Below are 25,648 nucleotides of genomic sequence, written 5' to 3' on the forward strand. Positions count from 1 at the left end.
TTTTGGACAGGCATTACCAGTTTGTGGCCCTTCCTTTCGGGTTGGCCACGGCTCCCAGAATTTTCACAAAGGTGCTAGGTTCCCTTTTGGCGGTTCTAAGACTGCGGGGTATAGCAGTGGCGCCTTATCTAGATGACATCTTAATTCAGGCGTCGACTTTCCAGCTAGCCAAGTCTCACACGGACATCGTATTGGCTTTTCTGAGATCTCACGGGTGGAAGGTGAACATAAAAAAGAGTTCTCTCGTCCCTCTCACAAGAGTTTCCTTCCTAGGGACTCTGATAGACTCGGTAGAAATGAAAATATTTCTGACGAAGGTCAAAAAATCAAAACTTTTAATCACTTGCCGAGCTCTTCATTCCATTCCTCGCCCATCAGTGGCTCAGTGTATGAAGGTAATCGGACTCATGGTAGCGGCAATGGACATAGTTCCTTATGCTCGCCTACACCTCAGACCACTGCAACTATGCATGCTCGAACAGTGGAATGGGGATTATGCGGATTTATCTCCTCAACTGCATCTGGTCCAAGAGACCATAAATTCTCTTCTCTGGTGGTTGTCTCAGGACCACCTGTCTCAGGGAATGTGTTTCCGCAGGCCAGAGTGGCTCATAGTAATGACAGATGCCAGCCTGCTAGGCTGGGGTGCAGTCTGAAAGTCCCTGAAAGCACAGGGCTTATGGTCTCGGGAGGAAACTCTCCTCCCGATAAACATTCTAGAACTGAGAGCGATATTCAATGCGCTTCAGGCGTGGCCTCAGCTAGCTGCGGCCAAATTCATCAGATTTCAGTCGGACAACATCACGACTGTAGCCTATATCAATCATCAAGGAGGAACACAGAGTTCTCTAGCGATGATGGAGGTAACCAAAATAATCCGATGGGCGGAGGATCACTTGCCATCTCTCAGCAATCCATATCCCAGGGGTAGAGAACTGGGAGGCGGATTTCCTAAGTCTTCAGACTTTTCATTCGGGTGAGTGGGAGCTCCATCCTGAGGTATTTGCCCAGCTGACTCAGCTATGGGGCACACCAGAATTGGATCTGATGGCGTCCCGACAGAACGCCAAACTTCCTTGTTACGGGTCCAGGTCCCGGGATCCCCAGGCGGTACTGATAGATGCTCTAGCAGTGCCCTGGTCCTTCAATCTGGCTTATGTATTTCCACCGTTTCCTCTCCTCCCACGTCTGGTTGCCAGAATCAAGCAAGAGAGAGCTTCAGTGATTCTGATAGCGCCTGCAGGGCCACGCAGGACTTGGTATGCAGAACTGGTGGACATGTCATCTGTTCCACCGTGGACTCTGCCAATGAGGCAGGACCTTCTAATCCAAGGTCCATTCAAGCATCCAAATCTAATTTCTCTGCGTCTGACTGCTTGGAGATTGAACGCCTGATTCTATCAAAGCGTGGTTTCTCTGTCGGTCATTGATACCCTGATTCAGGCTAGAAAGCCTGTCACCAGGAAAATCTATCATAAGATTTGGCGCAAATATCTTTGTTGGTGTGAATCCAAGGGTTACTCATGGAGTAAGATTAGGATTCCTAGAATTTTGTCCTTTCTCCAAGAAGGATTGGAGAAGGGATTATCAGCTAGTTCCTTAAAAGGACAAATATCTGCTTTGTCTTTTCTTTTACACAAGCGTCTGGCAGATGTCCCAGACGTTCAAGCGTTTAGTCAGGCCTTGGTCAGGATCAAGCCTGTATTTAAACCTGTTGCTCCGCCATGGAGCCTAAACTTGGTTCTTAATGTTCTTCAAGGGGTTCCATTTGAACCTATGCATTCCATAGATATTAAGCTTCTATCTTGGAAAGTTTTGTTTTTAGTAGCTATCTCTTCGGCTCGAAGAGTTTCTGAGTTATCTGCTTTACAGTATGATTCATCTTACCTTGTTTTCCATGCAGATAAGGTGGTTTTGCGTACCAAACCTGGGTTTCTTTCTAAGGTTGTTTCTAATAGGAATATCAATCAGGAGATTGTTGTTCCTTCTCTGTGTCCTAATCCTTCATCAAAGAAGGAACGTCTGTTGCACAATCTTGATGTGGTTCGTGCTTTAAAGTTCTACTTACAAGCAACTAAAGATTACCGTCAAACATCTTCATTGTTTGTTGTTTATTCTGGTAAAAGGAGAGGTCAAAAGGCTACGGCTACCTCTCTTTCTTTTTGGCTGAAAAGCATCATCCGTTTGGCTTATGAGACTGCTGGCCAGCAGCCTCCTGAAAGAATTACTGCTCATTCTACTAGAGCAGTGGCTTCCACATGGGCTTTTAAAAATGAGGCTTCTGTTGAGCAGATTTGTAAGGCGGCGACTTGGTCTTCGCTTCATACTTTTTCCAAATTTTACAAATTCGATACTTTTGATTCTTCGGAGGATATTTTTGGGAGAAAGGTTCTACAAGCAGTGGTGCCTTCCATTTAAGGTACCTGTCTTGTCCCTCCCTTCATCAGTGTCCTAAAGCTTTGGTATTGGTATCCCACAAGTATGGATGAATCCGTGGACTCGATACATCTTACAAGAGAAAACAGAATTTATGCTTACCTGATAAATTTCTTTCTCTTGTGATGTATCGAGTCCACGGCCCGCCCTGTCTGTTTAAGACAGGTAGTATATTTTTAATTAAAAAACTTCAGTCACCACTGCACTCTATAGTTTCTCCTTTTTCTTCCTAGCCTTCGGTTGAATGACTGGGGAGGCAGAGCTAAGGGAGGAGCTATATAGACAGCTCTGCTGTGGGTGCTCTCTTTGCCACTTCCTGTAGGGAAGGAGAATATCCCCACAAGTATGGATGAATCCGTGGACTCGATACATCACAAGAGAAAGAAATTTATCAGGTAAGCATAAATTCTGTTTTTTTCTCCCTGTATTTAAAATAAAATCCACACACTGAGTGGTACAAATATAAAACTTCAGACTAAAACTTTACATTAACACAACTCTTTTTCCAATTTTTAAGCAGCATAGCACATTTTTATAATTAAGCAAAATATCCACAATTTTTTTTTAAAAGAGGTAGAACTAGAAAGAGGTAGACTGTCCCTGTTTATAACATTCTGTTATTGGTTCTTTCAGAAACTTTGCATTGAAATGCAAAAATGTCAACATGACCAAATGCTCCTGGCTGAGGCTGGCTCGCTTTTTGCAGCTATTTAGCCTGCAGCGGAGAAGAGCTGCTTAGATGGTGTTGAGTTGCTTAAGAGGCATACGTAGGGTTTTGCCAATATCACCAAGGTGGGATATTTATCTTTGTTAACTCTCCACCAATGCAAAGTCTTTTTCTCCTTGGCAAGGGGCCTCTCAATAAAGTAAGCCTGGACTTAATTCTAACATAAAAATATCTTAAAATTCTATATGCAATAGTAAATAACCAGCTATAAGGAAAAAATATCTAGTCCGCTCTTAAAATAACAAATAAATACTTATAGTTGAATCTTGTACAAATCACAGTTTATTAAAAAAAAGTGCTTGTGACTATATTTCAATAACAGGACAAAACCTTAAACATGTATCTATACAGTACATATAATCAGCAATAGCAAGCAATCAGCTAATAATTGTGCAAACAGATAATAGTGCACATCATTTCAAATAACTCCCATCAATCTAGGGCTAGGTGTAAATAATAAGCTCAACAATATACTGTATATCATGCAAAGCATAGTCCCAAATGACCTGATTTAATATAAACAATCCAAATGATGACTCCTATTATTTCTGGTTGCACATAAGCCAGGAGTAATTGCAAACTTAAAAAGAAACTTGTACTGTCCTGAAAAAGTGAGAAGTAAAAGTCTGTAGATGTCCTTTAGGCTAAGGACAAAACCATTAAACACAATACCATGGGCATGAGTTCATTGGAGTGAAGCAGCTGTTGCTGTGTGCAAATCAACTAATCGATAATGAGATTAGTTGACAACTATTTTCATAATCGATTATTATCGATTATATTGATTTGTTTTTGCAGCTCTACTTATGTATGATGCTTATTCTTTTAACTATTGTATATAAATGTATTATGTATTATGTATTTTTATTGTAAACATAAATATATATTTGTTACAAAAGATAACAAATATTACAATTGTATTATTGCATAACAGGCAAGCAGTTATGTAATGCTATAATTTATAATGCAACTGTCCTTTATAACATAAATATCTATTTTTAAAATATATTTATATTTAAAATAATAAACGCATCAAGCAAAATATCTGCATTTTAATTTATATATCCAATACTTAAACTAATATGCATTATACATGATCATGCATTTTATTTTAAATTTTGTAGATATAATATAGTCAGGCCTTGCATTGATATTCAATATTTAAACTGTTCTGCATGTATTTAAGACTAATCTATATTCACACGATTCTAAAGTTACTAATTAAGATATCCTCAGATATTGAGTTTGGGGTTTAGTCTATATAAGTGTACGTATAGACATATCTAGTATAATTTAGGAGGCTATTTTGCCCTTTTGGAGCAATTTTTTGGCCTAAAAGTGCTCTGCAAACCTCATGGGTTCATTTTTTGCACAATAGCTAATTTTTACTCTGGAGAGGTGAGTACCCTTTATTTCAAGAGCTTTGCCAAACTATTGTATATATTTAACCCTTGGTATATTAAACTGTCATTTTTTAAAACACATTTTCTGTTTCAATGAGACAGTGTCCAATTGTTCTAATTCCCTTCTAGGGACAGTTTTTCATTGAGCCACTTATGATGTGTTCCCTTTAAGGGGTTAACCCTTTCTGTACCTCCAATACTGTTTATCTTTGCTGCTATCTACCTGTATATAATTGCCTGTTCTTACTATATATTATATAATATGAAGCAAACTGGTGCAGCTCACCTTTCAAGACATTATGACTCCCTGGAAGGGTACTCTACTGACAATTTAAACTCTTAACAACAATATTTACTATTTAAGGATGTGTTAGTGTGTGCCCTTACTCAGTTATACCACTTATGCACTGAGTCTTTCTAATGCTGGATAAAGGTATTCAGTGTTGCATTTGCAGCAGAATCATCAGGGATTTACTACCCACCAGGGTTTTACCCAGGACAGCTCAGCTGAACATCTTCTCTTTTCTTCCTGAAAAATTGAAGGTATGGGATACTATTCCAAAACTGGTTGGCGATATCTTGCTCTGGCTAAGTGGACTACCATTCTTTTAGAGGACATTGCTTCTTTCAAGGATTCAATCAACAGAAAGCTTTAAAGACTTCACAGATGATTCTTCCAGCTGTCAGGCTATATGTGTTAGTGCAGTATGCGTTTCTGCTGCTACCGCAGTCTGGTGTGACATCATTTCTGACCTTATTTCCAAAAGAGCTTCCCTTGAAAAAATTCAGGATCACTTGAGGTTGGTCAAGACTGCGAACAATTTAATTTGTGTTGCAGCTGTGGAAATGACTTGCATTAATGCGAAAAGGGCTGCTATAACTGTTTTAACTAGAAGAGCTTTATGGCTCAAGTCTTCATGTTCTGGTGATATTTTATCAAAAAAGCATACTTCTTTCCCTTCCATTCCAGGAAAAGATTGTGTTTGGACCTGGACTAGGTAAAGGAGCCACAGGGCAAAAAAAGCTAAGGGCAGGGTTAAGTCTGCTGGACTTTTTCACTCCTTTTGTTATTGCCAGACAGAAAGATCCTCCTCATTAGTGTCTCAAATGGCACCCCCCCCCCCCTCCCCGCAAGTCCACATAGAAGCCTGGTTCCTGTTGGTCTAAGTCCAAACAAGCCAAAAAGCTTACACTCGCCTCCAAATCTGCATGAAGCTGTGGCCCCAGAACCAAATGAAGTTCTTGGGGGAGGGGTGCAGAACCTTAGGTACTGAATATAATTTCCCAGTTGTACCACATTGGCTTTCGTTCTGCCTCTACTCTAGGAAGATTGCTCCTGTCTCATATTCCCAAGGACTTTTTAAAGGCCAGAGCTTTCTCGGCATGTGTATCAAACCTAGAAGCTATGGGAGTAATTACTCCAGTCCTGTTAGAGAAACAGAATAATGGTTCCTAATCCAACCTTTTTTTTTGTTCAAAAGAAAGAAGTGACTTTGTTGTGCCCATTTTTGAACTAAAAACTGTGAACAAACTTCTTAATGTTCCAATTTTCAAAATAGAGATAATTCACACTATGTTTCCTTTAGTGCAGGAGGATAAATTGATGTCTACCATAGACTTTTAGATACCTATCATTTTTACAAGGATCATACTATATTCCTCAATTTTTCCTTCTTAAACAGACGCTATCAAATTGTGGCACTTCATTTTTGGTCTTGTAGCGGCACCAAAAATCTTCACAAAGCTTCTCAGAGCTTTTTTATCTGTAGTGAGAGCTCAGGGAAATGCAGTAGCTTCTTACCTAGATGGCATTCTTGTCCAAGCTACCTCGCTCCAGATGGCAAAGAAACATACTTTAAAAGTTTTTCAGTTGAGACAGTTTCTCACGGATCAACGTAGACTCAAGCTACACAAGGCGTGTGCTTTTCTCCAACTTTGTTCAAGCTGAGGTCAGGATAAGACCAGTTATCAGACCTGGTTTTGGAGTTCTACAATCTCATTCTTTTGAACCTATGCATTTTCTTGAAATTCAACTGTTCTCTTAGAAGTTTTTTTTCTCTTGGCCATTTTCTCAGCCAGAAGAGTGCCAGAACTCTCTGCACTATCCTGAGATTCCCCTTACCTGATTTTTCTTTCCTTCCAAGTGATATCTTCGGATAACATTAATCAGGAAATTATATTATACCATCTCTTTGTCCAGCTCCCGAAAATACTAAAGAGAGATTGCTTTGCAACTTGGATCTGGCCAGGGCCTTGATATTTTATCTTCAGGCCACAAAACAATCTAGAAATTCTTCTTTGTTTAATAATTTCTTTGGTCCCCACAATGTACAGAGGGCTATGGCAATTACCTTAGCTGATTGGCTTAAAGCTTAAATTTGTAAAGCATACTTGGTAGTGGGGAAATCTCCCCTAGAACAAATTACTGCTCAGTAGTTGCCAACTATTGGGCTTTCAGGAATAAGGCATTTCATTGAACAAATGTGTAAGTCAGCTTCTTGGTCCTCTTTTCATACTTTTACCAAATTTTACAATTTTTACACATTTGCCTCTTGTGAGGTTGCCTTTTGTAGGAAAGTTTGGCAGGCCATCATGCCTGTGTAGTGCTTTTTCCTGCCTTAAAGGGATAGTAAACCCCAAAATTTTATTTTATGATTCAGATAGAAGATACAATTTTAAACAACTTTCCAATTTAATTCTATTATCAAATTTGCTTCATTCTCTTGTTATCCATTACTGAAGGAACAGCTTTGCACTACTGGCAGCTAGCTGAACACATCTAGTTAGCCAATCACAAGAGACAAATGTGTGCAAGCACCAATTAGCAGCAGCTCCCACTAGTGTTAACTGTTATCCCTCACTTTTTCATGGTGGTCTTGTGGACTTCACAGCTTGGGTATAGGATCCCACATGTGATGGCTCATGGACACTCACCATCTTATGAAAGAAAACAAAATGTATGCTTACTTTATAAATTAACTTCTTTTATGATGGCAAAAGTCCACAACACCTGTCCTTGTTTTTTCTGCACAGTTGATGGCAGTACCAGTTTGCACTTCACTTACACGGCTTTATCTTCCCAACTTTTCTAAATTCTCCTTTCTCTTGGCCATATGTATGACTAAGAAATCATGGGAAAGTGGGAGGGTTTAAAACCTGTTATGTTGGGTGTTTTGCCGCCTCCTTGGATTTAAATCCCACGTAGGATGGTTCATGGACTCTTCGCCATCATGAAATAATTTATTCTGTGTATATGTGTGAATGGATGTATAAAAAAAAATAATAATAGTATAATATGAATAAAATGACAGGAGACTGCAGGAACAAAGAAAACCAGTGATTCATTTTATATTGGCCTGCAATCTTTGAACATAGCAAAATAATCTCACCTACCAAAGTTTTTTTGTTTAATATATAGTATAATAAAACATTTTTTTTTTCACTAGTATCTGTGTGTTTTGAACTTTTTGTTATATTTGTGTTTGCAGCATTGACTGTGCTGGGATTCTAAAACTGCGAAATTCTGATATAGAGTTGCGCAAGGGAGAGACTGATATCGGTAGGAAGAATACTCGTGTGCGCCTTGTGTTCCGAGTGCACATACCCCAACCCAATGGCAAGGTTCTGTCTCTACAAACGGCTTCCATCCCTATTGAATGTTGTGAGTATTTTGTGACTAATCCAGTATCTATGCCAGGACCTTTTTAGCAGGTGAACCACCCAGCTGATTATAGCCATTATTAAAAGGACAGTGTACTCTAGAATTGTTATTGTTTAAAAATATAGATAATCCCTTTATTACCCATTCCCCAGTTTTGCATAACCAACACGGTTATATTAATATACTTTTTACCTCTGTGATTACCTTGTATCTAAGCCTCTGCAGACTGCCCCCTTATTTCAGTTCTTTTGACAGATTTGCATTTTAGCCAATCAGTGTTGACTCATAAATAACACCACGGGAGTGAGCACAATGTTATCTATATGGCAAACATGAACTAGCGCTGTCTAGCTGTGAAAACCTGTCAAATTCCCTGAGATAAGAGGCAGCCTTCAGGGGGCTTAGAAATTAGCATAACCTAGGTTTAGATTTCAACAAAGAATACCAAGAGAACAAAGCAAATTTGATAATAAAAGTACATTTAAAAGTTGTTTAAAATTAAATACTCTACCTGAATCATGAAAGTTTAATTTTGACTAGACTGTCACGTAAAAGTACAAATTTTTTATTACACAAATTATCATTAACCCTTTGAGTGCTAAGCACTTTCCCACCTGGGTGCTAAGATTTTTCTATTTTTTAAACATAATTTTTTTAACTTTTCTTTTTCTTTTTCCTAGACCCCCAAGACTTACACTGTTGGAAAGGTCAGACGATTACCTTTCCAATGGTGGGTCTTGGGGGTCTGTAGCATGCCCCCTGCTCCTATACTTAACATTGTTAAGTATAAATAAAGTTGCGCTGTGACATCATCACGTTATTGCGCGTGACGTCACCACGCAAACCGGGAAGCCCACGGCGATGCCTGTCACTCTACAGGCACGATCCCCGGGGTAGGAGCAGATGGGAGCCCCCAGATCTCCCTCAAGGTGAGAGAGTGCTAGCGACGGCTCTGAGCCGTCATTAGCACCAGAGTGGGAAACTCTGTGATGGCTCAGAGCCGTCAGCACTCAAAGGGTTAAATACATTTATGTTAAATTATGCAATTAATTTGTGGTTTGGATAGCAGAAAATTATATATTAGAAATTATTACACTGCCCCCACCCGGCTACTTCATAATACCACCTGGCTACTTCATAATGCTGAGGATCAGGATCCGGTGTATATCCCACACGATCTCCAAGTAATAGCAGGCACACAAAGATTAAATTCAACACCTTTAATGTGTCACAACATTTCGACCCCACACACAAGGGTCTTGGTCACATGTAAAAACACAGGTGGTGTGTTTTTACATGTGACCAAGACCCTTGTGTGGGGTTGAAACGTTATGTGATTTATACTTGTGACACATTAAATGTGTTGAATTCAATCTTCGTGTGCCTGCTATTATTTGGAGATCGTTTGGGTTATACACCGGATCCTGATCCTCAGGTTATTTTCTGTGAGTGTTTTACGGCAGTGCACCGAGTAGATGGTTATTGTTGGTGTGTGCTGATCTTTGTTTATATATATATATATATATATATATATATATATATATATATATATATAGAGAGAGAGAGAGAGAGATAGAGAGAGAGAGATATATATAGAGAGAGAGAGAGAGACCTGACTGGGGTTAACTGCCTGTGACTCTGGGAGCAGCACAGCTTCCTGTGAGTGCCAGTGGCACCCAGGGCTGAGCATGTTGCAGGGTCATTGGATGTGTACCCGGTCCAGTATGAGAGTGCAGTTCCCTTCCGTGTTTTGTATATGTCTAGGGTGATTACATATTCCTGTGCACCCTTCCCTTGTTCCCAGTTTGTTTGGATTTGAAAGCTTGCATTGTGTGGCTGTTTTAGGGTCCCAGGTATTGGAAAGGACCTTGACGAGGTACCTGGGCTTGTCCCATTTGGCCAGATGCGGTAACTAACCTTTCCATTTTTGCTTTTAAATCTTAGCTTAGAGCTTGTAAGTGAGTGCTGGGTTTTCTCTGTGTGTTGTATTAATTTGTTTTGTAATTTTCCTTATGGTTCTTGCACCCAGACCTGACTGGGGTTAACCGCCTGTGACTCTGGGAGCAGCACAGCTTCCTGTGAGTGCCAGTGGCACCCAGGGCTGAGCATGTTGCAGGGTCATGGGATGTGTACCCGGTCCAGTATGAGAGTGCAGTTCCCTTCCGTGTTTTGTATATATATATATATATATATAGAGAGAGAGAGAGAGAGAGATTCCAAAAGATACAACTGCACTCATTTTGTTTAGTGTAAAACGTAGCGTTTATCAGGTTAAAATAAGACCATGACATTTCAGGGTCAATCAGACCCCTTTATCAAATGGATAAGCATCATAAACAAACAAAAGAAAAAAGAGAAATTTCCTTTCTTGTTTGTCTATGATGCTTATCTATTTGATAAAGTGGCCTGATTGACTCTGAAAGGTCATGGTCTTATTTTAACCTTTTGGAATAAATGCTACGTTTTATACTAAACCCAGTGTATGCGGTGCTATCTTCTGGACTAGCTTTGAATCATCTGCACTCTGGTAGTTGGGACTATGGTATGAGTGAGTGCACACCTATCTGGATTAAATATATATATATATATATATATATATATATATATATATATATATATATATATATATATATATATATATATATATATATATATATATATATATATATCTCCCCTCCTTGTTTATTGTTGATGGTGATTGATGATTATTAATTATATAAATAAAATATTTATTGATATCTACCTTTTTGGAGGGGGCAACCAGAAGTTTGTTCATGAGTTACTTAGTTGCTCAGAGGTGAGAATAAAATGTTACTATACGTACTTTTCATTGGCAAGAACATTGCAAGCTGATGATATAAGCAATTTTTTACTGGCTAACATGATAATTATGTATTGATATAAATGGATCACTTATTTGCCCCTTAAACTGTGTTCTGGTGTTGTACATCGTCAGGCACTTTTATCCACTCTGTTCATGGAATTGCACTGAAAAATATTAAAATAGCAGTCACAAACTTATTGTACTTGATACATTTTATTTGATTATTTTTTCCCCTTTGATTCTATGTTTTTTATATTATTGGTATTTTTACTTTTTTAAAGTAAAGGTTAATCCTAGTTTCTTGCTGAATAGACGATTGAAGTAAACTATAGATAAAAATAGAATTGTATTGTAACTAAAGCTTAATTGTAGATGTACTATTGATAGAGGTTTTATATCTTCAAAACACAGTATCTGAAATTCATGCCACTCTGCTTCAAATTAATAAAAAATTCAGAGGATTGTTCCTTTCTTCTATACACATTACTTTAATTTCACATTTTTATCTCAGTCCATATTTCTAGACCTTACTGAATCTTCAATTATAGTTTAAAATGCATTTAACAAGAATTCAACAATATAGGCACATTAAATTTGTATATGCACAGAATGTATCTAATGTACAGCCAGGTAATGATCAATTAGTCATGTTCCTTAATGCACATAATGTTGTGGGCAAACGTCCGTTAGCACATTACCTTTTTATTGATGATTGATTCATTGCTTATGCTGTGAAATCTTTCTGTATTTAATGTAGTATATTTATATACTGTATAGACATCGAGTTGCAGCTTGATTGGTCTTTTGTCATTGTAGAAGACATTCCTTAATCATTTATAGAATAACATATCGGCCAAGTCTAAACGCTTTTAAAACAAATTATCAACCTTTTTTTTTTTTTTTATGTAACTGTTCTTTAAAATCCGATCTTTACTCACCTCTTGCCTTATTTCCAATAGCCAATCCAGGCTTGAGTTTGCAGACAACAAGGCGAGCCATAGTCATTATGTTAGTATAACGTGAATAGTTTTGCTTTGTATTTTTTTGTTGTTTTTTCTCTGTTAGGGAAAGAAATCTAGCAGGGTTAGGTTTGATAAGTCTGCAGTGTGCATATCAAGCTATGAGGATTAGAATTAGAGCTGAATTAACCCCTTAAGGACAAGGCCATTTTCAAATTCCTTCCCTTAAGGACCAGGGGTATATTTACATTTCTGCAATGTTTGTGTTTTTTCCTCTTACTCATTTACTGTACCCACACATATTATATACCGTTTTTTTCGCCATTAAATGGACTTTCTAAAGATACCATTATTTTCATCATATCTTATAATTTATTATAAACAATATATAAAATATGATGAAAAAATGTAAAGAAAAACAAACACTTTTTCTAACTTTGACCCCCAAAATCTGTTAGTTTAGAAATATCCAATGTTTACATGTTCTTTGCTTTTTTGCAAGTTATAGGGCAATAAGTACAAGTAGTACTTTGCTATTTCCAAAGCATTTCCCCCGCAAAATTAGCGATAGTTACATTGTTACACATATCTGTCAGGAATCCCTGAATAACCCTTCACATGTAGATATTTTGTTTTAGTAGACAACCCAAAGTTTTGATCTAGGCCCATTTTGGTATATTTCATGCCACCATTTCACCGCCAAATGCAATCAAATAAAAAAAATCGGTCACTTTTTCACAAACTTTAGGTTTTTCACTGAAATTATTTACAAACAGCTTGTTCAATTATGGCACAAAAAGGAAATTTATGCTTACCTGATAAATTTATTTCTTTTACGATATGACGAGTCCACGATTTCATCCTTACTTATGGGATTACGCCTCCTGGTCAGCAGGAAGGGGCAAAGAGCACCACAGCAGAGCTGTATATATAGCTCCTCCCTTCCCTCCCACCCAGCCATTCGACCGAATTTAGGAAGAGAAAGGAAAAGACAAAGGTGCAGAGGTGACTGAAGTGTAACAAAAAATATAAGTAAATACCTGTCTTAGAAATGACAGGTTGTACCGTGGACTCGTCATATCGTAAAAGAAATAAATTTATCAGATAAGCATAAATTTCCTTTTCTTTTACAAGATATGACAAGTCCACGGATTTCATCCTTACTTATGGGATACAATACCAAAGCTAATGGACACGGGTGAAAGGGAGGGATAGGAAGATAGGAACCTAAATGGAAGGCACCACTGCTTGAAGAACCTTTCTCCCAAAACCAGCCTCAGATGAAGCAAAAGTGTAAAATTTGGAAAAAGTGTGAAGAGACGACCAAGTTGCAGCCTTGCAAATCTGTTCAACAGAAGCATCATTTTTAAATGCCCATGAGTAAGCCACAGCCCTAGTGGAATGAGCCATAAATTCTTTCAGGAGGCTGCTATCCAGCAGTCTCATATGCCAGACGGATGATACTCTTCAGCCAAAAAGAAAGAGAGGTAGCCGTAGCTTTCTGATCCCTGCGCTTTCCGGAAAAAAACAATAAATAAAGAAGATGATTGACGAAAATCTTTAGTCGCCTGTAAGTAAAACTTCAGGGCACGGACCACGTCCAAGTTATGCAACAAACGCTCCTTCTTAGAAGAAGGATTAGGACACAATGAAGGAACAACAATTTCCTGATTAATATTCTTAGTAGAAACAACCTTAGGAATGCATGGGTTCAAACGGAACCCCTTGAGGAACATTAAGAACTAAATTCAAACTCCAGGGTGGAGCAATTGGTCTAAACACAGGCTTGATTCTGGTCAGAGCCTGACAAAAAGACTGAACGTCTGGAACATCTGCCAAACGCTTGTGTAGTAAAATCGATAAGGCAGAAATTTGTCCCTTTAAGGAACTTGCTGATAACCCCTTCTCCAATCCTTCTTGGAGAAAAGATAAAATCCTGGGAATCCTAACTCTACTCCATGAGTAGCCCTTGGATTCACACCAATAAAGATATTTACACAATATCTTATGGTAGATCTTTCTAGTGACAGGCTTACATGCCTGAATCAAAGTATCAATGACCGAATCAGAGAACCCCGCTTAGATAAAATCAAGCGTTCAATATTCAAGCAGTCAGCTGCAGGGAAACTAGATTCGGATGTTGGAAGGGTCCCTGAATGAGAAGGTCCTGCCTCAATGGAAGCTTCCACGGCGGCAGAGAGGACATGTCCACCAGATCGGCATACCAAGTCCTGCGAGGCCACACAGGCGCGATTAGAATTACCAAAGCTCTCTCCTGTTTGATCCGTGCAATCACCCGGGGAAGGAGCGCAAACGGTGGAAACACATAAGCTAGTTTGAATGACCAAGGCACTGCCAAGGCATCTATCAGTTCGGCCTGATGATCCCTTGACCTGGATCCGTATCTTGGGAGCTTGGCATTCTGACGCGACGCCATCAGATCCAATTCCTGTCTGCCCCATCTGAGAATCAGAGTGGCAAAGACCTCCGGATGGAGTTCCCACTCCCCCGGATGAAACGTCTGCTTAAAAAGTCCGCTTCCCAGTTGTCCACTCCTGGAATGTAGATTGCTGACAGATAACAAGAGTGAGCCTCCGCCCATCGAATTATCTTGGATACTTCTGTCATCGCTTAGGAACTCCTTGTTTCTCCCTGATGATTGATGTAAGCCACAGTCGTGATGTTGTCCAACTGAAAACGGATGAATTTGGCCGAAGCCAACTGAGGCCAAGCCTGAAGCGCATTGAATATTGCTCTCAATTCCAGAATATTGATTGGAAGTAGAGACTCCGACTGAGTCCACACACCCTGAGCCTTCAGGGAATTCCAGACTGCACCCCAACCTAGTAGACTGGCGTCCGTTGTCACTATCACCCATGAGGGTCTGCGGAAGCACGTCCCTTGGGACAGATGATCCGGCAACAACCACCAAAGAATAGAGTCTCTTGTCTCCTGATCCAGATCTATCTGAGGAGACAAATTTGCATAATCTCCATTCCACTGCCTGAGCATTCTCAGTTGTAGCGGTCTCAGATGAAAACGAGCAAACGGAATGATGTCCATTGCCGCCACCATCAATCCAATTACCTCCATGCACTGAGCCACTGATGGCCGAGGACTGGACTGAAATGCTCGGCATGTATTCAGAATCTTTAACTTTCTGACCTCTTTCAAGAACATTTTCATGGATATGGAATCTATTAGAGTTCCCAAGAAGGGAACCCTGGTCTGTGGAATTAATTAACTCTTTTCTAGATTCACCTTCCACCCGTGAGTCCTCAGAAAGGACAGAACCATGTCTATATGAGATTTTGTCAGATGGTAAGACGATGCCTGGATCAGAATATCGTCTAGATAAGGCGCCACTGCAATACCCTGCGGTCTGAGAACTGCCAGAAGGAACCCTAGAACTTTCGTGAAGATCCTGGGTGCTGTGGCCAACCCGAAGGGAAGAGCCACGAACTGAAAATGTTTGTCCAGGAAGGCAAACCTTAGGAACTGATGATGATCCATGTGGATAGGGATATGAAGATATGCATCCTTTAAGTCCACGGTAGTCATATATTGACCCTCCTGGATCAATGGAAGAATTGTTCGAATAGTCTCCATCTTGAAGGATGGGACTCTGAGAAACTTGTTTAGACTCTTGAGATCGAAAATGGGTCTGAACGTTCCCTCTTTTTTTGGGAACCACGAAAAGATTTGGGTAAAACCCCTGCCCCTGTTCCAGTATTGGAACGGGATGGATTACTCCCATAGCAGAGAGGTCTTTTACACAATGTAAGAACGCCTCTCTTTTTATCTGGTCTACAGACAATAGTGAAAGAAGAAAACTCCCCCTTGGGAGATAATTTTTGAATTCCAGTTGATACCCTTGGGACACGATTTCCAGTGTCCAGGGGTCCTGAACGTCTCTTATCCAAGCCTGGGTAAAGAGAGAACGTCTGCCCCCTACTAGATCCGGTCCCGGATCGGGGGTCGCCCCTTCATGCTGTCTTGGGAGCAGCAGTGGGCTTCTTGGGTTGTTTACCCTTGTTCCAAGCCTGGTTGGGACTCCAGAAGGACTTGGCTTGAGCAAAATTTCCTTCCTGTTTAGCGGAAGAAGAAGCGGGGATTCCTTTGAAATTCTGAAAGGAACGAAAATTATTTTGTTTACCCCTCAGTTTAGATGCTTTATCCTTAGGCAGGAGATGACCCTTACCTCCTGTAATGTCAGAAATTATTTCTTTCAAGTCGGGCCCGAACAGGGTTTTCCCTCTGAAAGGAATAGCCAAAAGCTTTGACTTAGATGACACATCAGCAGACCAAGATTTTAACCATAATGCTCTACGCGCTAAAATCGCAAATCCGGCATTCTTAGCCGCCAATTTGGCAATCTGAAAGGCGGCATCCGTAATAAAATAATTAGCCAGCTTAAGAGCCTTAATTCTATCCAAAATTTCCTCTAAAGGAGTCTCAGTCTTAAGAGACTCTTCTAAGGCATCAAACCAGATGGCTGCCGCAGTGGTAACTGGTACAATGCAAGCCGTCGGTTGTAAAAGGAAACCCTGATGAATAAATAACTTTTTTAGAAGACCCTCTAATTTCTTATCCATAGGGTCTTTGAAAGCACAACTGTCCTAAATAGGAATAGTTGTACGCTTAGCCAGGGTAGATATAGCTCCCTCCACCTTAGGGACTGTTTGCCAAGAGTCCAGAACAGTGTCGGATATGGGATACATTTTCTTAAAATTAGGAGAAGGGGAGAACGGGATACCCGGTCTTTCCCATTCCCGCGTAATAATTTCCGAGATTCTCTTAGGAACCGGAAAAACATCAGAGTAAGCAGGCACCTCTAAGTATTTGTCCATCTTACACAATTTCTCTGGTGGTACCACAATAGAGTCACAGTCATCCAGAGTCGCTAAAACCTCCCCAAGTAACAGGCAGAGGTGTTCAAGCTTAAATCTAAAGTACATGACGTCCGAGTCCGTCTGAGGTAACACACTTCCCGAATCGGAAAGTTCCCCCTCAGACAGAAGTTCTCTGACCCTCAATTCAGATCCCTGTGAGGGTACATCGGAAATAGCCAACAAAGCATCAGAGGTCGCAGTATTCAAATTGACTTCTGTCCTGCTGCGTTTGCCCTGTAACACTGGCAACTTAGATAACACCTCTGTAAGGGTAGATGACATAACTGCAGCCATATCCTGCAGAGCAAATGAAGTAGACGAGGTTGATGAACCCGGCGTCGCTTGGGTGGGTGTTAAAGGTTGTGACGCTTGGGGAGAAAGTAGCGGCATACCCTGATTCTCATCAGACAGAGAAGCATCCTTAGACACACTTTCCTTAAAGAAAATCTGCTCTTTACATTGTAAGGCCCTTTCAATACATGAGGGACAAAAAGTAAGAGGGGATTCCACAATGGCATCTAAACACATAGAACAAGTATTTTAATCAAGTTCAGACATGTTAAACAGACTAGCAATAATAGTTGTTTTATACTTGATATATTGGACTCTGAAGTCAAAACATACACTCAAAAAACTTTGAACTAAAAAGCGTACTGCGCCTTTAAATAATAAAAGCGCAAAATTTTTCTGTTATAAGTCAAAACAACCTCTGCGACAATAAACAATGCCCTTATGTGCCCAGATTAGCTTAATAATATTGCACCACTTGCTTGGTAATATTAAATATCAATTTTATCAGTTTTATAAAGTTTTATCAATTTTTATAACTCCAGGCCCCTGCACCTCGCCACAGCCCTGCTGCGGCGCCTACCTACCCCTAGATCACACAGATTCTGTATAAGAAGCGCTCCTAAGTCTCTTCCTCCGTATACAAAGACAACTTAGGCCTCACCGGAGCCCAGGACCTACTGCCGATCCGGATGAGAACTGCGCGTCTGAGCGTGCAAAATTAGGTCCCGTGGGCGTAACTTGAGCTGACCCAAGACCCGCATGGGAAGAAAAAACATGTCGGATTCCCAACATAAAAACATTAAAGCCATGTGCCCCTCTATATATACACTTGATAATAAGCGCGATTTATTAAAAACTGTACTCTCACATGCCAGCTATAGAAAAATCACAACGATAGCCCTTAGGCAGTAAACCGCATCTCCCAGCGTCAGCCCACACTGAATACACATAAGTAAAACATACTGATAAGTTAAATAGAAAACAGCAGATTTCCCATAGGTATAATAACTTGTATCCTAATGAAATAATGTATACACATTCGTGGCTGGACAGTCATACGTCCAAAATAGCTGTTAAACCCCCAGGAAAGCACATTATACGTGCACCAAATGAATCTGTAAATCCAAACAGTTCCAAAGCTCCCAACAGGGTCAAATGAATAAGGAGACAACTTTCAAACTCACCCCGTAAGTGCTGTTAGGCAGAATAAATGTTCTTTGTTATTTGAACTTTAAGCTTTCTCTTTTACCTTGCATCAAAGGATCCCATCGTCTGCAGGATACAGGCTCCGTCGTCCCGGTGAACCGCAGCTCCGGTGTGGAATTACTCACTAGACGAGCCTCCTTGTGCAGCGTTGCCTTTGGTATGCAAGACCGGCGTGTGACGTCACACCGGGGGCGTGCCTATGCAGGGGCTTGCAGCGTGTGTGTCTCCCAAAAGCTTAGTGCCGTTTCTTCAGCTTTCCTAGGGGAAACAGGTGAACCAACAGCTTGCCATAGAAAGTGTAGAGGCTGTAAGGGCTCCAGATAAGAAGCGGACTCCTTGTAGCCCGTAAGTAATATAGACAAAGGAAGATTCAGGAGTTCCAGTTATAAAAGAAATCCAACAAACTTTATTTGTGAAAAAACAATAAAAATGAGTAGTGACACCAGCAAAGTAACAGAGAAACAGCTGGTCCTACTAGTTTCGGCTAGTTGCCATAATCTAAGACCTACTGTGTACTACAACTGGGACTCCTGAATCTTCCTTTGTCTATAATACTGATAAGTTATCACTATAAAAGGGAATTCCAGGTACACCAACTCCATACATATAGTGCATACTGATTACCCCTTCCCAGATGGGGAATAATGTCAGCCTGGTCTGATGCATCAAGTCTCCCCAGAAACAAATGACTGAACATACCTCAATGCTGCTTGTAGCATCATGACACGGTTCTCCACACTGAAGATATTTCTTCACACTACCTTCAACTGCTCTGTGGAAACCAGCAGGATCTTAGATAATGTTTGCTAAGATCATCAACATCAGGGCAGAAAAATAAGATGTCTCCACTCCTCTTATGAAATAAGTGATTGACGATTTCTCCCTGAGAAAAATAGTACTCACTGGCACCATTTTAAAATAAAAAAAACTTCTTGATTGAAGAATCTAAACTAACACATCACTTTACCTCTTCCTATCACTAACACAGGCAAAGAGAATGACTGGGGTGGGAGGGAAGGGAGCAGCTATATATACAGCTCTGCTATGGTGCTGACCAGGAGGCGTAATCCCATAAGTAAGGATGAAATCCGTGGACTTGTCATATCTTGTAAAAGAAATGGTTGCAATTGTTTCTCTGGAATCCCCTTTGTTCAGAAATAGCAGACATATATGGCTTTGGCGTTGCTTTTTGATAAATAGAAGGCCGCTAAATGCCGCTGCGCACCACACTTGCATTATGCCCAGCAGTGAAGGGGTTAATTAGGTAGCTTGTAGGGTTAATTTTAGCTGTAGTGTAGTAGACAACCCAAAGTATTGATCTAGGCCCATTTTGGTATATTTCATGCCACCATTTCACAGCCAAATGCAATCAAATAAAAAAAAATCATTCACTTTTTCGCAAACTTTTTCCACAAACTTTAGGTTTCTCACTGAAATTATTTACAAACAGCTTGTGCAATTATGGCACAAATGGTTGTAAGTGCTTCTCTGGGATCCCCTTTGTTCAGAAATAGACATATATGGCTGTGGTGTTGCTTTTTGTTAATTAGAAGGCCGCTAAATGCCTCTGCGCACCACACGTGTATTATGCCCAGCAGTGAAGGGGTTAATTAGGGAGCTTGTAGGGTTAATTTTAGCTTTTGTGTAGAGATCAGCCTCCCACCTGACATATCCCACCCCCTGATCCCTCCCAAACAGTTCTCTTCCCTCCCCCCACCCCACAATTGTCTGCCATCTTAAGTATTGGCAGAAAGTCTGCCAGTACTAAAATAAAAGGCTATTTTTATTTTTTAATTTAAAATAAATAAATAAAAATTCTGCCTTGTAGGATCCCCCCTTAGCCCCAATCTCCCTGATCTCCCCCCCAAACAGCTCTCTAAGCCTCCCCCCTCAACCTATTGGCATCCATCTTATGTACTGGCAGCTGGCAGTACCCATTTTCCTATCAAATTTGCCCTTTTTTTAATTAAAAAATAGAATCCCCCTATTTTCTGTAGTGTAGCTCTCCCCCCATACCCTACCCCCTCCCGGATCCCTTTTTCAAAACATTTTCCCACTCCCTTTCCCTTGCCCCTCAGGATCAGGATGCAGCAACGGCGATGGGCCGCCCACCCGCCTCCTTGCTATGGCTCCCACCCACCAACGATCAGCACCACCAATGTAACAGGGTACGTCACTGGTCCTTAAAGGGACATTAAACCCCAAAAAATGATTTCATGAATCAGATAGAGGATACCATTTAAAAAAAGTTTCCAATTTACTTCTATTATCAATTGTTTTTTCATTCTCATGTTATTCTTTGTTAAGAGATACCTAGGTAGGTAGCGTGCACATGCCTTAAGCACTACACGACAGGAAATAGTGTTGCCATCTAGCACCCCTGCTATATAGTGCTGCAGCCACGTGCACACTCTTGAGCTTACATTTCTGCTTTTCCATTAAGGATAACAAGAAAACTAAGAAAATTTGATAATAGAAGTAAATTAGAAAGTTGTTTAAAAATGTTATGTTCTATCTAAATCATGAAAGAAAAAAATTGACTTTTATGTCCCTTTAACCCTTTGAGTGCTAATGACGGCTCTGAGCCGTCACAGAGTTTCTCACTCTGGTGCTTATGAGCACTCTCCCATTTTTAGGGAGATCTGGGGGCTCCTTACTGCTCCTACCCCGGCGATCGTGCCTGTAGAGTGACAGGCATCGCCGGGGGTTTCACGTGATGCACGGTGACGTCACGCGCAATTACGTGATGACGTCACTGTGCAACTTTATTTATACTTAACAATGTTAAGTATAGGAGGAGGGGGCATGCTGCTTAGAAGCCTGTATCTCAGGCATCTAAGCAGCTACAGACCCCCAAGACCCATTGTTGGAAAGTCAATCGCCTAACCTTTCCAACAGTGTAAGTCTTGTGGGTCTGTAAAAAAAAAAAAAAAAAAAAAAAAAAAAAAAGTTAAAAAAAAAAATGTTTTAAAAAATACAGTAATAATAATAAAAAAAAATATTAGCAGCCAAAGGGTTAAGGGCATAACGACCAACGTTGTACAGGGTACGAGGTGGTCGTTAAAGGGACACTAAACCCAATTTTTTTTCTTTCATGATTCCGATAGAGCATGCAGTTTTATGCAACTTTCTAATTTACTCCTATTATCAATTTTTGTTCGTTCTCTTTCTATCTTTATTTAAAAAAGAAGGCATCTTATCTACGGAGCCAGACAATTTTTGATTCAGACCCTGGACAGCACTTGTTTATTGGTAGGTGCATTTAGCCACCAAACAACAAGCACAACCAAGGTTGTGAAACAAAAATGGGCTGGCTTCCACATTCTTGCTTTTCAAATAAAGATAGCAAGAGAATGAAGAAAAATTAATGGGAGTAAATTATAAGTTGCTTAAAATTGCATGCTCTATCTGAATCATGAAAGAAAAATTTTGGGTTCAGTGTCCCTTTAACATGAAATTGGGGCAAAGTAAATTAATTGAAGTATACTGTAAAGTTGATTTACAGGAACAGTAAATAACTTCTACTGTATTTGCAAGATATTTCTGTTATGTTGCTAAAGAATAACAGATCATCCAAGTCTTAATGTTTTTTTAAAACATATTAGCATTTTTCTTACTGCAATTTTATTGCCATGGTCATAAAGTTAGTATAAAGTACCCTGGTTTGCAGATGTTATCAGTTAAAGTAATTCGGGACAGATATATAACAGAGTGAGCCTTGAGAAGTCAGTAGGGTGCTTTACATTTTCTGAGAATTAGAAATTGCTCAATTGTCAGAGCTATGTTTCATGAAAAAGGGGAACGATGATTAAATAAAATAGATTGCAAACTAAATACTTTATATAAAAATCTCAAGGTTTTTACTTTCCCTTCAAAGGGACATCTACATTAAACTTTCATTTTATTAATTCAAATAAGTAATGAGCAGTTCTGCTTTACTAAAGCCAACCACCTGCCCCTCGACTGACAGAGGGAGACCTGAGCTTGTCAGGGAACAGGGGAGTGTGAAACAGTGAAACGCTATGAAAATAGCATATTCACTGTTTACACTGCTGTCTTTGGAGAGGAGTGAAACTGATGATGTGCGCCATCTCAGTATGACTCGTGAGGGAGCGTCTTTGCAATTAGGATTGAGGTGCTCATTTCTCTTTCCATTTAATGGACTGTTCCATTAAGTTAAAAGACAACTGACAGGTAGTTTTTAATAAAATGTTTGAAGCTTTATAAAATAATTAAGAGCTTTTCATATGTTATCAAGTGCAAGGAGTGATTTAAATTACATTTGCAAGTATAGTTGAATGTCCTTTTAAATGCACAACATATCAACATTTGTTGATTTCAGCCTTCACTCTTATAATATTGTTTTCTTATGTGATCTTGGATGGAAGTTATAGTCCGTATACCCTTTCTTATTTAGGTAGTAAAATTGGCAGCATCAGTATATACAGAGGTATGTGATGGTTTATTGCAGATAGGTATACTATTCTGTTTCTTTGGTAGGTAACCTAATTAATAAACTTGCTTGATTGGTTCCCTTCCAAAAGAACATACCAGGCCAAAATAGTCAAACTGTTTCTCCCCCCCCCCCCCCCCAATATTTAGACAGAGCATTGCATTTTAAACAACTTTCCAGTTTATTTCTATTATCTAATTTGCTTCATTCTTTTGGTGTCTTTTGTTGTAAAGCATACTCAGGTATGCTGAGGGGCAGCAATGCACTACTGGGCGCTAACTGCTGATTGGTGGCTGCACATATGACTCTTGTCATTGGCTAACCTAGTTTGTTCAGCTAGCGCCCAGTAGTGCATTGTGCTTATTCAACAAAGGATACAAAGATAATGTAGCAAATTTGATAATAGAAGTAAATTAGAAAAATGTTTAAAATTGTATGGTCTTTCTGAATCGTGAAAAAAAAATAATTCTGTGTTTCTGGTCCCTTTTAAACAAAATACTAAACTATTCTTGGACTCTCTGGACAAAGCATCTTACAGTTAGCCAAGGTCTACATTTTAGCTTGTATGGATCTTGTTGGGGAAATCTAGCTAAATATCTATAGGATGGTCAGCAAGGGATTTTGTCTTGTTGCCCTATAACCTTAGGGAGAAAAATTCACCAGGGTCATGTACAGACGTGTCTGAAAGTATTGGCACCCTTCTACTTTTTCACGAAAATGCTAACTAAAAATTGGCCAAGTATATGATATCCACCATTCTTTATCTCAAAAAGTAATAGAACTTCACTTTTGATTTATGACTTCACATATTACTATAAAGGAGAAAAAAAGGTTTCTCAGAAAGGCTCATTCCCTATTTTAAAGGTTTCATATGTACAGGCGTGGCTTAAAGTTTTGGTACCCTTGCATTTTAAAGTTTTGGCACCCTTGCATTTTAAGAGAAAAACACAAAAAAGCCCGACTGGAGTTTGCCAATATGCATGTTGATTAGCCACAATCTTTCCAGGAGAATGTTATTTCTCTTGTTAGGTGTATCCAGTCCACGGATCATCCATTACTTGTGGGATATTCTCCTTCCCAACAGGAAGTTGCAAGAGGATCACCCACAGCAGAGCTGCTATATAGCTCCTCCCCTAACTGCCATATCCAGTCATTCTCTTGCAAGCTCTCAACATAGCTGGAGGTAGTTAGAGGAAAGTGGTAAAATATAGTTAGTTTTTTCTTCAATCAAAAGTTTATTGTTTTTAAATAGTACCGGAGTGTACTATTTTATCTCAGGCAGCATTTAGAAGAAGAATCTGCCTGCGTTTTTCTATGATCTTAGCAGAAGTAACTAAGATCCACTGCCGTTCTCACATATGTCTGAGGAGTGAGGTAACTTCAGAGGGAGAATGGCGTGCAGGGTATCCTGCAATAAGGTATGTGCAGTTAAGTTTTTCTAGGGATGGAATTTGCTAGAAAATGCTGCTGATACCGGATTAATGTAAGTTAAAGCCTAAATACAGTGATTTAATAGCGACTAGTATCAGGCTTGCTATCAGAGGTATATACTCTGATTAATGTGCAATATAAAACGTTTGCTGGCATGTTTAATCATTTTTATATATGCTTTGGTGATAACACTTATTGGGGCCTAGTTTTTTCCCCATGGCTGGCTTTATTTTTGCCTAGAAACAGTTTCCTGAGGCTTTCCACTGTTATAGTATAAAAGTTACAGTTGGTGCAGTTAAAATTACAAACTGTGACATTCAGCTTCCCTCAGCAGTCCCCTGCATGCTATAGGACATCTCTGAAGGGCTCAAAAGGCTTCAAAAGTAGGAGCTGTGGCAGTTGTTATGACTGTTTAAAAAACATATTTTTCATTTTGTTAATCTGTTTTTTGTATTAAGGGGTTAATCATCTATTTGCAAGTTGGTGCAATGCTCTGCTAACTTGTTACATACACTGTAAAAATTTCGTTAGTTTAACTGCCTTTTTTCACTGTTGTTTCAAATTTTGGCAAAATTTGTTTCTCTTAAAGGCACAGTAACGTTTTTTTTTATATTGCTTGTTAACTTGATTTAAAGTGTTTTCCAAGCTTGCTAGTCTCATTGCTAGTCTGTATAAACATGTCTGACATAGAGGAAACTCCTTGTTCATTATGTTTAAAAGCCATGGTGGAACCCCATAGGAGAATGTGTACTAAATGTATTGATTTCACTTTAAACAATAAAGATCAGCTGTTATCTTTAAAAGAATTATCACCAGAGGATTCTGACGAGGGGGAAGTTATGCCGACTAACTCTTCCCACGTCTCGGACCCTTTGACTCCCGCTCAAGGGACTCACGCTAAAATGGCGCCAAGTACATCAAAGACGCCCATAGCGATTACTTTGCAGGACATGGCAGCAATCATGGATAATACCCTGTCAGCGGTATTAGCCAGGCTGCCTGAATTCAGAGGAAAGCGCGATAGCTCTGGGGTTAGACGTAATACAGAGCGCGCAGATGTTTTAAGGCCCATGTCTGATACTGCGTCACAATATACAGAAGCTGATTAAGAGCTTCAGTCTGTGGGTGACGTCTCTGACTCGGGAAAACCTGATTCAGATATGTCTACTTTTAAATTTAAGCTTGAGAACCTCCGGGTGTTGCTTGGAGAGGTTTTAGCTGCTCTGAATGACTGTGACACAATTGCAGTGCCAGATAAATTGTGTAGACTGGATAAATACTACGCGGTGCCGGTGTGTACTGACGTTTTTCCAATACCTAAAAGGTTTACAGAAATTATTACTAAGGAGTAGGACAGACCCGGTG

The 25,648-nt window shown here is 39.7% G+C and overlaps 1 protein-coding gene across 1 annotated transcript in view; it reads left to right on the top strand.

The window, feature by feature from the left end:
• The window catches only part of NFATC3 (nuclear factor of activated T cells 3), a 455,835-nt gene that overhangs the window by 407,916 nt on the left and 22,271 nt on the right, over positions 1–25,648 (top strand). Inside the window, 1 exon segment of the mRNA XM_053715690.1 lies at positions 8,055–8,227. Within this exon segment, the coding sequence (XP_053571665.1) occupies positions 8,055–8,227 (173 nt within the window).

This window comes from Bombina bombina, chromosome 1, assembly GCF_027579735.1.
Source record: "Bombina bombina isolate aBomBom1 chromosome 1, aBomBom1.pri, whole genome shotgun sequence".
Lineage (NCBI taxonomy): Eukaryota > Metazoa > Chordata > Amphibia > Anura > Bombinatoridae > Bombina > Bombina bombina.